At 40.7% G+C, this 14511-nt stretch overlaps 1 protein-coding gene across 1 annotated transcript; it reads left to right on the top strand.

Moving 5' to 3' along the window:
* Nucleotides 1-266: 266 nt before the first annotated feature.
* On the top strand, nucleotides 267-5514 carry LOC137287285 (uncharacterized). The gene is made up of 3 exons (XM_067819520.1): nucleotides 267-305; nucleotides 2961-3018; nucleotides 4871-5514. Exons 2-3 carry the CDS (start codon nucleotides 2967-2969, stop codon nucleotides 5152-5154), a joined length of 336 nt encoding a protein of 111 aa, XP_067675621.1. The 5' UTR covers nucleotides 267-305; nucleotides 2961-2966; the 3' UTR covers nucleotides 5155-5514.
* The last annotated feature ends 8997 nt before the right edge of the window (nucleotides 5515-14511 follow it).

The following is a 14511-nucleotide window of genomic DNA, read 5'->3' on the forward strand; positions in this document are numbered from 1 at the left end:
CGCAAACTCAGCCAATCAGTTAAACTGCGTGATAACAACATTCAATGTCATTGTTAGTCTTCAAAAAGGTGCAGATCAATCAGTCTGTCTGACCAAAGTTATACACATTCATCTATACATTTATTGCGTCTCATATTCAGAGAGTTAATACTCTACTTCAAATATTACATATCCCATTTTCCTTGTATATGAATAGGATGTTGTAGCGTGCAGTGACGTCACACAGGTACTATAAAGCAGGCTGGGCGGACCCGACGGCCAGTGTCAACTCAGAAGGCCGAGGAAGGAGGAACCACAATCAGCCAGTAAGTATAGCCGGAATTTCATACCCGTCACCTTTATGGGAGACTATGTCCAATAGATTCAGTGTTTTTGCGTGTTTATGTGTTGCGTCAATCTCGTTATAGTATGAATAGAATATACAGAAACCACAACTATAAATGAAGACGACCTAATCCCCTGGATGCCTATTTTCGATTTTCGTTGCTATAAACTGATGGAAAAGTGAACGTAGTGCGGGGAATGGACTGGAGGGCCCTGCGTGTATCTAGGGCCACATAATTATCGAGGATTGTAGAATATTACATGTCCTATCGGTGGTGAAAATTCAAGCGCAAATACTGGAATTTAAGATATCATTTCAGGTTTGTAATGGAACACATATTATGTAAGTGTTTGTAAAAAAGACGTCCCTCCTTCCACAACCCGGGTACAAGACTCTGATGACCGCATTGCCAGGAGTTAAGGACATCCACGACTGACTCCCTTGATACATTTGTATTACTTCCAATATGTGTTACAGAAGTCATGTTTATAGCTCTCGATCCCAGTTTCTCGAAACAAACTTAAAATTGAGTTTTGACTCAAAATTGAAAAAAAAATCAGAATCAACAGAAATCGGTGTTATACTCAAATGTAGTAGACAATAATTACACAACAATTAATACCTTATAAAATCTATACACGTAATTATTTGAGTTTGGTGTAAAGATTATTTAAGTTGTTTAGGCTTTTTGATTTTTTTATTCTAAAAATGCAGTTGAGTTAAAAATTCAGCTGTGTCAAACTGTCAAACTCAGTATTAAATTTGACTACAGCTTATTACATTCTAGTATTTGAGTCCAATTAGAACGCAACTGGATGACAGTAAACCATGCAGTAATGGCTTAATCAGCATATATAATCAAATTAACATGCACTTAACTTATATTTCGCACTACGTTAATGTGACTGTTTTAACAACCACTGCCAACCTCTGTTCACCGTTCACAATGGAATGCATTTCTCGCGAGTCTCTCTGAAATTAGAGATGTGTTTAAATCATACTGCATTCTACAATATGTGCGTCGCGTTGGTCTTTTACAAATTGTTGGGTGAAATTTACTTCTTCAAGGTCGATGTACAGACAGTTTACAACTTACAATGCGTTTTCCTGTTTGAAATATGATATTAATACTGCACCAAAAGACGCAAACAACCAATAGCAGACCAATTGTTGAGAGTACCCCACCCTCAGCTTCTACCCCATGCCACGCCTTAAAACCACGAAACACCATGGCACAACGCTTTAAGGTTCTCGCCGGTTTCAAATAACGTCACATGTACATTTATTACGCTGCAAATCGATATTGCCAACATACTTTGTTAACATAAATTTACCCAACTAACAATTTAGGAGGAAAGTAGAGGAGAACACGACACTTGGAAGCAGGAAAATGCTTTGATAACGCAAACCATTATGTTATCAACGAGCGATCAGGCAAAGAAGTAGAACATTGAAAGGTGGTATTGACATTCATTTCAGAAAGGCTTCCAGATATTCCAACATAAGTGAAATATGGTGTTTGGAGTTGGTCTATACACGTGTAAGGGCGGCACGAAAATCCACGAGTTTATTAGCGTAACTTTATCAGTGTTGCAAACCTAACCCAAAATATGTTCAAAAATAATTTGTGCAGTAAAGGTTATTTAAAGGGATGCTAGGCTAGGGGGGGTCAAGTGTGCACAGTTGATTAAACTGTTGAGATATCATCGTATTTCAACTGCGTAGATCGATGTTCATGTTGTTAATCACTGGTTTGCCTGGTCCAGAATCGAATAGTTACAGACTCCCTCCATATATAATACCTATCAAAAGTTTCGACTCTCCATATGTTATATAGAGAGTTATATATTTCAAATTACACCGAAGATAAATGTTTTCACTAACTTGAGGAAACCAACTGCTGACCTTATGCAGATGAATTGCACGAGGATCATTCATCAACTTGGTGACAGGCATGTGCAAATATGGTGCACGTGATCGGCTGCATCTTGGTGTGCAGTTTTGTTAAGAATGTTTTTTAAAAAATCACTGAGTTTCATCGTTTATTGAACTCATGACAATGATCTTTCACCGTCACAAATTTGTTTTATAATCAAAACTTCATGTGTAAACAGTATGGACGATTTTGCAAAATCAAGTTTAGAACACTTGCCTGGAGTAAGTGGCTACATTTACACTAGTGAGTCTAAACTTTTGACGGGTAGTATAGCTTTAAGAGCTTTGAGTGCGGCGTTCAACAACAAACATTTTAGCTTGAATCCTTCATCACGTTTCCATTCCTGGTCATAAGCGTCCAGTCACACTCTACCTGTCTAGAGCAAAAATCCACTATGCAATTTTAACTTGTTACAGTATGTAAAGATATCCCTGTACAGTACATTTTACTTCCGCGCAGGCGCACACGGCCACACGACGGGAACCAGTAGGGTTGTATGTCTGTTAACGTCCTCCTGTGGAGAGTGTGGAAAATGCGCAAATACATCCCACAAAGCCGGATGTCCGCCGGTACACTGCAACATACCACACACATGTATAATAGACCTCTACAGACTCAGGGGCACACACCGTCGGCGGATCGACATATAACCTGCATGCTTGCGCTCACAGTAAAAGATCAATCTGTTGACTTTTTCAGGAAACAATGACAACTTCGACTGTAATTCTTGGACTGTTAATTCTGGTTACGCTTGCAGGTGAGTCGAATATATTTTCATTAATTCTTATAAACGACGCCTATATATTTGAAAGTTCTCGGAAGAAATTATTTGTGTGACATAATAAAACAAAGTCGCAACCATTAGCTGTTATATTTACTGCATTTCATGAAACACGTTTATATGGTTAATAAAATACCCATCCATAGACAGTGTTTTGATTGCAAAAGTATCCAGCGACATGACAGTCACTAACATTGTAATAGGTAATTTTATAATGTGGTGCCTGTGATGTATTAAATGTTAAAAATATATTGTTCAACAGAACATCTTTCAACAGCTGCTAAACTATCTCACGCCAAATATCTGTAGATAATACTGTGGATAATATGGGCTGAATCGAAATATCAAGGGACAATTTGTATAGCGTGTTATAGTCAAAATATCCGGATGTATTTAATACAGAATCAAATACTAGGGATATGTGGATCTTCGTTTCATAGCCGTTTATGTACTTATTTTCCTTAGTTTATCTACCACGCAAAGAAAATTGAAAAGCACTCAGTATTTCATAAACGTAGTCACTCACGTCACGACAGATTTACTAAAGTCGTGGTTCTTGACTTCTTAACTTCTTTTTAAGTAGTCTACTCTTTACGTTCCCCCGACTGATTTTGATGCCATAGCAATACAACACAGGTATTATTAACAAATATGTCACCACATTAATGTGCAAATATCACCCAGCTCATTCACCAGCTATTGTAAAACTTTGAGTGATGCGTTCCAGGAAGCGTAATATCGGGGCACTCATAAGCCACGTGGTGGCATAGAAGAATATGACTTCCGCAAATACATTACATGTGGAGTTTGTTTTCCGCCAGAATGTAAATATTACAATTCGTTGTGCCGGATAGGTAGTGAAATTATATGCTGCTTTTAGTCATTACTGGAATAACAAAAGTTATTTATACCAAATCACCTTTTGCTAGCAGGTGGACCATAAAAGGAATTATGTTAGCGTTAAAGTCCACACACGACTTTTGAAATCACAACTGCCTTATGTCACCTCAGGCCTGCTGATGAGGGGAATCAGTATTATTGTACGTTGTTGAAATAGTTAACTACAGTGGATGTTGATGCATATATCCTCTGTTAAACATAACATGTAATATTTCTTAGTACTACTATATGTAAAAATTATGATAAATAGATTATCCTAACGTGTGGCCACTGTTTCTTATTTAACCAAATTAAAACGATTACAAATCGCCAATTGTTTTCCGATAATTTGCAGTCACCCACTGAGTGGAGTGTGGGAATTCCCAAAATCTGTGTCCGCTCTTGAACTATCTCAACGAATTTTAACGCATATTTATCCAAAACAGCCATACAGATAGTAAAAGACCCAACAGAAAGTTAGTTACGACTTCGACGCACAGCCTATAAGTAGCCATTCTCAGATCGCAACCACTTCGTGCTTTAGAAGATTGTCAATGGTATGTGTCTGTCGAGTTTTAATCCCTCGTGGAGACGTGACGAGGCGTCGGCCCTTGTGTATCTGACGCATCAAATTGCAGCTTAATCTTTGTTGTGATGATTCCTGGTTGGTGTGTGGCAAAAACAAAAAACAAAACAAAACAAAAACAAAAACAAAAAACAAAACAACAACAACAAAAAAAACGTGTTAGTCAGGAACAACAACCACAATAACAATAAACCTTATTGTTTTAATTCTATTGTTAGACACCAACTTTGACGGGAGTAATCTTGCTGCGAAAAGCTACAAGAATCAGCACATCCGTCGTTCATATGAAACGTGCATACAATGAACTTTCATTCCTCCTGAGTCCTGATATTGCGTTTTCATTTATCTTCGGGTTTATTTCAGGAAACCATGTTGGCGCCCAAACATCGTCCCCCATTGCTCCTTCCCAGACAGTGCCGGTTGCTGCGTCCCCGACGTCTACAGTTGTGGCATCGGCCAGCGTGATATCACCTTCATCAGTGTCAGCATCAGCATCAGCATCGGCATCAACATCAGCATCAGTCACTTCCACAACCTTGCCCTCAACAACCACAACAGCTGGGTCGTCAGAGAAAACGTCCTCCACCATTCTGTTTTTCACAGTAATCATGGCGTCATTGCTACTCGTTGCCACCATTGCTATATAATTTCGTCATAATCCGTGGTGTCATAGACACCATTGACGTTCCCGTCATTGTGAAATGACACCTATATCTGTGATATGAATACAAGGGTACGTAAGCGAGCACCACAGTCAATACTTTTAACGTGGCGTCTTAGTGGACATGAAGATTGGTATGACGCCAGGCTGGTTGACTGATCCGATAAACACGCTGACGCCATGACACCCCAGCTAATTCCCCAAAACCGCAGAAACGTGCCGAAATAAACACACACCACGTGATACCTCTGAATACATACCTAACACCAAGACTGTGTTAATGATCTTGTAATCATGTTACGGAATGAAATTATCTTTATATATTTTTATACTGAAATAAAAAAAATGCATTCATATTGCTTAATCGTCGTACGGTCCTTCAGATTCCTTATATTTCCCACGGAGGTAACTCATTGATTGGGGAGTTCGCTGATCAAGCGTCGAAACAACGGGTTCGATTCCCCACAAGGATACAGCGGGCGAAATCAACTCTGGTGTCCCCCGTCGTGATATTGCTGGAACATGTGCTAAAAGCGGCGTAAAACTCACTCACTCACTCCTTGTATAACGATTGGTCTGAGTGTTTATTTAACCTCGCAGATCTTTTTTCGCTATTAAAATGTCTTACTACTACTACTACTACTACTACTACTACTACTACTACTACTAGTACTACTGCTACTACTACTACAGCAGTATTAAGTCACTCACGATCCGTTAGATAGCCAAGTGAATCTGTGGTGCATTGGCTTGTGACGCCGAGGCCCTCGTTTATTTAGGATGGTGAATATTTGATTATCGTCCTTGACTTGATAGAATGGTCTGGTTGGAATAGAAAACTTCATTGCAATAACCACTGGTTTACAGTGCTCAAACTCGTTAGGAGATGGTACCGATGGGACAGCAATCAAATCACTGCCCATTCTACAACATTACTCCAATGTCAGTGCCAATATGCTCCTGGAAATGTTATACACTGAAAGTTGACAGCTGTGCTTGTGTCGCTAAGCCAGACTGGCAGGGCGGATGGAGTCAGGTTACACTGTCTTCTACTGCGCGTATGTTAGTCAGTGTTAGTCAGCATGCATGTGACTAAGGTTGTGTAACAGTGTGGGTGATACGCTTGTTCATGTGTAATATACTTGCGAGATACACAGATACGAAATACAAGGATCATATGCTTGACCGTCATCTACAAGTGCCTGACTTGCTTATTGACGAACATCTTCAAGAGCCGTCATTTGCACATTTGGCCACACTGCTGAAATTCTGCACATATCTAAAAATTCGTTTTTGAGGACTAAACCCTGGGTGCACGATCCACACATGTGATCAGTTGGCCGACATGTCCTAGATGTTTCACTGGATGTATGGCATGTACCTCTGCACTTACCTCATGTGTGATGTACTTGTTTTCGAATGGGCTCTAGAGACGTATGCTGTGTAATATACTCACCGACGGCGAGGCGTCGTTTGAACGTGATATACGTCTGTACATATACATGTTTGTTACAGCTGATGACGAATAGGCTCGCTTGCATATATGTGATTTTAGTCTATATTTCCGTACGTATTATGTATTACGTATTATGCCGCAAGTATTTTGATAATTAAGGAAACACTACATGTACGGAACCAGATTTATTGTAATAGAATGGTAACTGTAGCATATGTTATTCTGTTTAAAATTAAAACAAAACTGAAATTGGAATTTGGTAACTATTTACTTGCAGTCTGAGAAGAATGCTAAAAAAACATGAACACAATGCCACACGCCCACAATGCCGGAATGCATGGTCACCATAAGTACGCCACCAATGTCATTGTCACACAGTTTTCAAATACTGATTGTTGTAATTGTATGATCTACGGCTCTAACAATGCATTGAACAATCGATGCATTGCAATTGCTGAGTCTCCGATATGGATTGCGGAAACTAAAATGACCAATTAGTGTCCAAGGACAAGGAAGCCCCTGCTGTAGGAAGCGTTCCCTGCACTGAGTGTGCTCTGTTGAATAATGTCTACTAAACAAGTTAAGTAAACATCTGTGCAACTATGAGATACACACCTTTCGAGTTCCAATGAAAAGACATGTATAAGCTTAATCAATTCTGTTGTGCAGTTTTTGCGCATGATAGACTTAATTCTTTATTTCACTATCAACAGAGAGAAATTCCACCGAATTAATCTAAGTTCAATGTCTCTAAACATGCCCCCAAAAAAAAGACCCATAAGATACCCAAAAATATGGGATGCACACTTTTAAAATCTCTATAAAAGACATATGTAAGCTAAATGAGTTTGTGCAATGTTTTTTTAGGAAAAGCGGATAAAGTACACCACCTGTTGTATGGGACGAACAGGATGAATATTCAAATTCAACGAAGTTCAAACATTTGTAGAAGTGACAAAAGTAATAAACTGGATAAACAAGCATGAGATGCACACCAATAGAATCCCAATGAAACACACGTAGAAGGACATAGTAGCAGGACATAGAATTAAATAGTATTGCAAATGTGCGATGACAGTCTAGCGTTGTCTCCCATGAATATACGACATGTCCCAAAGCTGCGCTTTCCTTGCAGCCTGCACCATGCCGGATGTTTCTGCCTGTGCCTTTATATACACAGAGAAAAAAGTTAAGCTGATCATTAAAGGGGGTGATTTTGCATACATATGAAATACTGTGACACTATTGAGCTGGTAAAGCTATGGGCGAACATGTGCTGATGGCATTTCTCCATGAGCTCACAAAATGTGTCCAAAACAATTTATAGTCTGTAACGGGTACTTCCTCTAATTGCCTGGATCACAGCGCCAACCCTTCGTCGCATACCCCTAACAAGACGCTGAAATTGAATCATGGGTATTCTCTGCCATTCCTCATGCAGTGCTGCCTCCAATTCATCCAAGTTCTGTGGCGGAGGTTCTCTTGCTTGTACACGACGACCAATGATATCCCAGATGTGCTCTATAGGGTTGAGATCAGGACTTACGGCGAGCCAGTCACACCTATCCACAGCATTCTGTTGGATAAAAAGGTTCACTGCGATGGAACGATGGGGTCTGGCGTTGTCGTCTATAAATACAGGTCGGGAAGCAAGAGTATGACTGTCAAAATGAGGAACGACATGTGGCTGCAGCACTTCCTGGATGTATCGCGCACCTGTCAAATTGCCCCGTATAGTCAGCAGGTCCAACTTGCAATCATGTGAAAATCAGCCCCAAACCACCACAGAGCCTCCCCCAAAAGGAACATTTGGTAGGATGTTCCTAGGAGCATAGGCTGTATTTCCACGCCTCCAGACCCGCATTCGACCGTCTTTGGGATGCAGCATGAAACGACTTTCAGCAGACCAATGGATCCTTCTCCAAGACCTCAAGTTCCAGTTCTCCCTCGCTCGACACCACATCAGTCGCCGTCGTTTGTGGTCATTGGTCAACAGAGGACGTCTAATTACCCTCCTCGAAATCCAATCCAGCAGCCCTCAAACGGTTCTTAACAGTCTTAGAGCTCAATTGGCGATTTGGAAGCCAAAGACGTTTCAGGGCTGTACTGGTCGCAAAGGGCAAACGTCTCGCCAGCCGTATCAGTGCTCTGTTTTCACGATGTGACGTCACAGGGGAACGTCCAGAACGTTGACGATCCTTAACTTGATTAGTCTGGGCATGCTTTCTAATGAGTCTGCTGATCACAGTGTAATGGTACCCTGTTTGTCTTCCAATCGCCTTAAAGGACATTCCTGCAGCATGAAGACCAATAATCTGCCATCTTTGGCCTTCAGACAACCTCCTACGTGCCATTGTTTATGGTAATGACAAACCGTCTGGAAAAAGCCCATTAAACAGTGAATTTCGCCTGCACGAACATACTGCATTTCGGAAAATGCATGGGTAGTTTGTTGCACGTGCATTATTTGTTGTGTTCTGGCGCTCTGGTTTCACTAAAACACTGACCATATATTGCAAACCTAATGTCATATTTATTGGGGCTATTCAATGCATGGTCATAACTATTTAGTTATGGGGGTGCTTAACTTTTTTCTCTGTGTATATATGAAGAAGGGGCGTCTGATCTGACGGCGAACCCATGCACCAGCAGCCTCTTACTCCTTCACCACTGCCGGCACAGTTCTTCGACTTCGATGGGATATGGGACTGTGTCTTGCCAGAAGATTCCGACTCGTTCATCATTCTGAACCTGTCTTTCCAGGTGTTGGGCGGTCCTTTAATTTACCGTAAACCACGTGCTTCTACGAGTAAGTCTAATGTTCACGTTAACACCGACTTTTTATCTCTCTGCATCATGCATACCAACAAGTCTACATCCTGTATTTTCAGAAAGTCTACGTCTTGACCATGGCAAGAAAAGTCTGTTCGATAAATAAATGGATCGTATGCACAAGTTTTATATCTGTCTGTATAGTTGCACGTGAGTGACACAGCCGTAGTGGTAGGTGGAGCTGTTGAGACCTAAGTCTGTCGTGGAAGAACTGTCGACCGCTTGACACCTTCGCTTCTTTATACCCGCTGGAAACCGATTTTATTTTCAGCCGCACATTCTGAAGAGGAAAACATATATCCGTCACCGAGGGGGTTACTGGTCCTGAGGCTGCTATTGGTTGGTACAAGTTGTTGTAAGCATTTAGTTGCAAGAACTGAAGTTACATCCATATGAGTGAATACGTTTACAACAGCTCTGTTTGGTACGATGAGGTGGTTACCGTCTGTTAACTAAGAAGACAGCTAACTGTACACATTCCTAAGGTCGATGTGAATGTGAATTATCATTATCACCCTCACCCTCATCGTGGTAGTCGTCGTTGTTGTTATTACCGGTTTATTTTTAACGTCTGAGGGTGTAAGAGAACGTAACCCGATCTCACATCAACATCATTATTTCCCTATTGGTTTCCATAGGAAAATTTGACTGATGCCAACGCCCACCGGTGACTGATACGAACATCTCGTGGTATAGTGACGTCATTCGGAATATAAAATGAGCAGTAACGCAGGTTGCAACAGCTTCAACAGTAACAACTGAATACACCAGTGTATGTAAGGTAAGTGGCCTGCTTAATTGTATTCACCTCCCACCTGGGAACGCCATGAAATGTGACTTTCGTATTGCTTCTATTCGGTCCTTTTAATGAAACCATTGTTTCTGCACTCATAAATGGAACTTCCATGTTCCGATAAATATAGTGTGTATGTGCTTTAAATCATTTTCATGACAGATGTTTAAGAATCAGATCTAGTTATAATGCATAAAGGAAGTACCAGAAAACTTTCTTTCTTGTCTATATACACGCTGTTATTTGCGATTATAGAAGACACCTTATATACCGTGAACAAAACAAATTACAGCGGTACACCCACATCGTTTGTTCTCTGCTTTTCACCACATTTGTGAAATATTTCGCTTATTACGAAATATTATGTTGTGGATGGTGTGATAGAAGGAAATCCACAAATCGAGTGTTGAGGCTGAAGCCAAGATGGCCATTCATTGATGAAGTAGTTGCAGAATAAAGAATGTAAACCAACAAAAACAAACATCGTTGAAAAAACGAGTACATCCTATAGCGAAGGATGTCCCTTCCTGTGTCAGAACTGTGCACAAAAGTTTAAGCATGCAAACGAGAGTCTTGAAGACGCCCTGATGTCACATCAGAGCCAGAAAATCCATCATATTGTATCGACGAATGACTATGCATCATATTAATAGCTAGGTTAATGGCCACTTTTCAAGAGGAAGGCGCATTACTCTATCACAGAAACTTTGGCAACAAAAAAGGCCCGGCAGCATGTGAAAAACGCACGTAAGACGCTCCATCTCTCATAGTAATAAACCATGGTGTGAATCTGATCCTGAATAGGTCTTCTGTCGAATTGTAATTTCGTGTGAAATCTGAATGGTCCACGTCCTCCTTGTGTTAAAACATGTCTGCAAGCAATTAGTTACCCTAGGTTTCTCAAATTGGACGGTTATCCACAGGTTACAGACACCTGCATTTGTTATTGATACCGACATATCTTCCTTATGTGACAATTTGGTGACTGTAAGAGCTCAATACCGATTTTTTCCGATATCGCCCACTATAAGGGCTCTAAAGTAAATTCAAGTAACCTCTCGCTGACAGTGCAAGTGTAGAGGTGAGCTCAGTGATATCCGATATGCATGTTCTCTATATATAGCCTATTGTTGTCACGTCTTATGCATGCAAGTACAAAGTCAGCTGTCATATAATACCTGGGTCAGACTGAGACAATACCCCATCAATATACCGCTGTGATCAACAACAGTCGAACTCGGGCCCTTCTGTTTCTAGTAGTTGGTGTTCGGATATTAAACTCAAAACCGCCCATTACTCGGATGATTAATGTTATACATAACAATTCAAAGACAATGGCATTTAGAAATTGAACAAATGTATCATATCCTTAATTTTAGATGACTCTTTCTAAAGTTTATTCAGGGACCATTGAACCTCTCGTGAAAACAGGTGAAAATGAACTGTGCCATCCTGGCATGCTAGGATTCTGTGTAACCCAAGTGATTTTCTTGCAGAGCACCATGTCGAGCATAACTGTATTAGTAGGACTATTTGCCCTGGTAGCCGTTGCTGGTGAGTCCCATTTCGCACAATAAATATTTTGAAATTCTTTGATCTATAATTTATCAAAGCCTGTGTGACTATATCCGCATGATGGTCTAGATGCTGGAAGCTGAGTTTGTGAGTATGCTGGGATTAACGCCTCAACAAAAACATTCCAGTAATATACCCAAAGTGATACAGGTCTTAAAACAATGCGAGTGGGATTTGAAACGGAGTTGTCAGGCAGGCCTAAGAACCGCAACTCTACTGCGAGCTTCTGCGACTTGTCCTCGTGTGCACTAGAACACCTTAGATCTGTATTATGTTGCTCTCGCAACGTAAGTTTAACCTTTGCACTGTTTTTGTTTTGTCTTTTTTGCAGGCAACCTCGTCGGCGTTAGCGGAACAACCACAGTTATCACCCCATCTTCAACATCAACACCTGGCAATGCAACAGCGTCGACACAAACGCGGTCTATGTCAACGCATATGTCGGCGTCTTCAACTGTTGTAATGTCGTCATCTGTTGCACCGTCGGCCACCACATCTTCACCTGTATCCACATCTGTTGTTACCCCGACAGTTACACCACCACCGAGTACAACTGGGGGCACATCGGAGACAAGTTCCTCCACCATCCTCTTCTTTACAATAATCATAGCGTCCCTCTTTTTCATCGCCGTTGCAGCTATGTAGACGTCGACGTCAACGTCAACACGGCGCCATCATTACGCCACTGTGGCGTGAACATGACGTGGTCATCTTTACGTGAAAATGTTAATAAATATTATTATTGTTACAATGTAAATACATCACTGATATATGCCCAGATGTTGGCTTGATACATTATTATTTATCCGGATGATTCAGGTGAAGTGATTATTCTACGTGTCAGTGGGTATGAAGATTGGCATGACACCAACAGGTCGACTAATCCGATGAACACTCTGTCACCCATGCTGAAGCCCATTAATGAAGACACTCTGAGATTTTGATTACCTACATAAGGAAATGTAACAAATATATTTAATAAATTTATTTTACTAACAGTTTCAAAAGGCCTTACTTTTGAGTTATCTTTCATGTGAGTGAATGAGTTGTGGTCATGCAAAATTAGGCTTAGAATCTATCACGACTACTTGACATTGCTCGTTCGAGACACATTGAAAGAACAATCTGTGGCTACACAGTTGCGTATGGTTTTGCACCAGAAAACGGCTTCCAGACATTGTATCCATTTGGGGAATAGACCTCTTGACGAGCGAATGCTTTATTATACCACAACGCCTTGTACACCAACACATACGTCACAATCCATGTGCGGATTTAGTCTGAATCCCAGATTCGCACTGAGTTTACAGGTTCATCACTATCATCCCTGCTGAACAATACCCCTAAGCAGCACTCTAAGCATCCTCGATATCTCCAGGGTATACGTTCCGATAAGTCTCCACTATACCCTGGACACATCTACGGCTCTGTCCGATAAATTTATTACCTCCCTTGACTGTCTTTTGATCCAATCAGGTGTCTACGCTGGGAAGTTGAGCGAACCAATCACAACTCACTTTCGTTTTTTGAATTATCTAACCAATTATCCTTGGCAACAGAAACCATGCAGAGGTTCTCTGGAAGAGTAGAAGGCGTTCTTACATATGTTGTTTTAAAGTTTCGGACTTGTCAATTTGTTTTATTTGTATGATTTCCCCAAAATTTGGGACGCACTGCGACCAAACCTTCGCAGTTGCGACCGCTACCTTTCTTGACACTGGCAAGCTCGGTTATAACGGCGGCCTAGCTGATTGGCTACTGTGAGAAGGCGGAGCCAGCAAAGGGAGGTAATAAATTTATCGGGCAGAGCCATAGATGCGTCCAGGGTATAGTGGAGACTTATCGGAACGTATACCCTGGAGATATCGAGGATGCACTCTAAGATGTGCATCATTTCTGGCTGTTCTATGTCATAAAGCTGAATCGACTGGAAATGATGATAAGGAACAAAAATACAGACGTCAGTTTTATTCAATGCACTGCATGTACTACAGGCTTTTCCTGTGTCCTACTGCGCACGGAAGGGATTATTCATGTAGGCGACATGTATAAACTGTATAGAACCTACTTAGGTACTAAGAGCCTGTCAACCTCTTGGGGGTATCTTGAAAATATGACTTGTGACCGCTACTTCACCGCATGGGCAACGTAACCTTTTATTTCTTAAACAAAATGCGTATTTGCAGAAAACATGTAAACTTTTCATGGAGTACTTCTCCCACATATCCGGTCAAATAAATTTTGAAACAATTCACTACGAACCAACACTAATCAAAGTTCCGATGACCACACGCTGTGCATTGTTTTTAACAATAAGCATAATCGTGAGATGTACTAATGACTACATTTTAATAAGTTATTATAATTACATAATCATTTTATGATACCAGTAACTAGATTGTTGAGATAGCGGTTCTAGCAAAGACTATGAAAAGACTGTGCTTTTGTGATTAATTTTTACAAAAATTAGGTATGGACACATATAAACGTATAACTTCTGACACAGCAAAACAACGTTTCCTTAAAACGTACTCTTGGTTGCGCCAAATGAACAAAATCCTTGTGTGAAAATACATAAATCAAAATATTGAAATCCTGATGCAATACACGTGTCGTTATCAACACTTTCGACTGTACGGGCATCACAACCTGTGTGATGCCGATAAGCGAATGTATTTCCTCTAAAC

This window comes from Haliotis asinina, chromosome 6, assembly GCF_037392515.1.
Source record: "Haliotis asinina isolate JCU_RB_2024 chromosome 6, JCU_Hal_asi_v2, whole genome shotgun sequence".
Lineage (NCBI taxonomy): Eukaryota > Metazoa > Mollusca > Gastropoda > Lepetellida > Haliotidae > Haliotis > Haliotis asinina.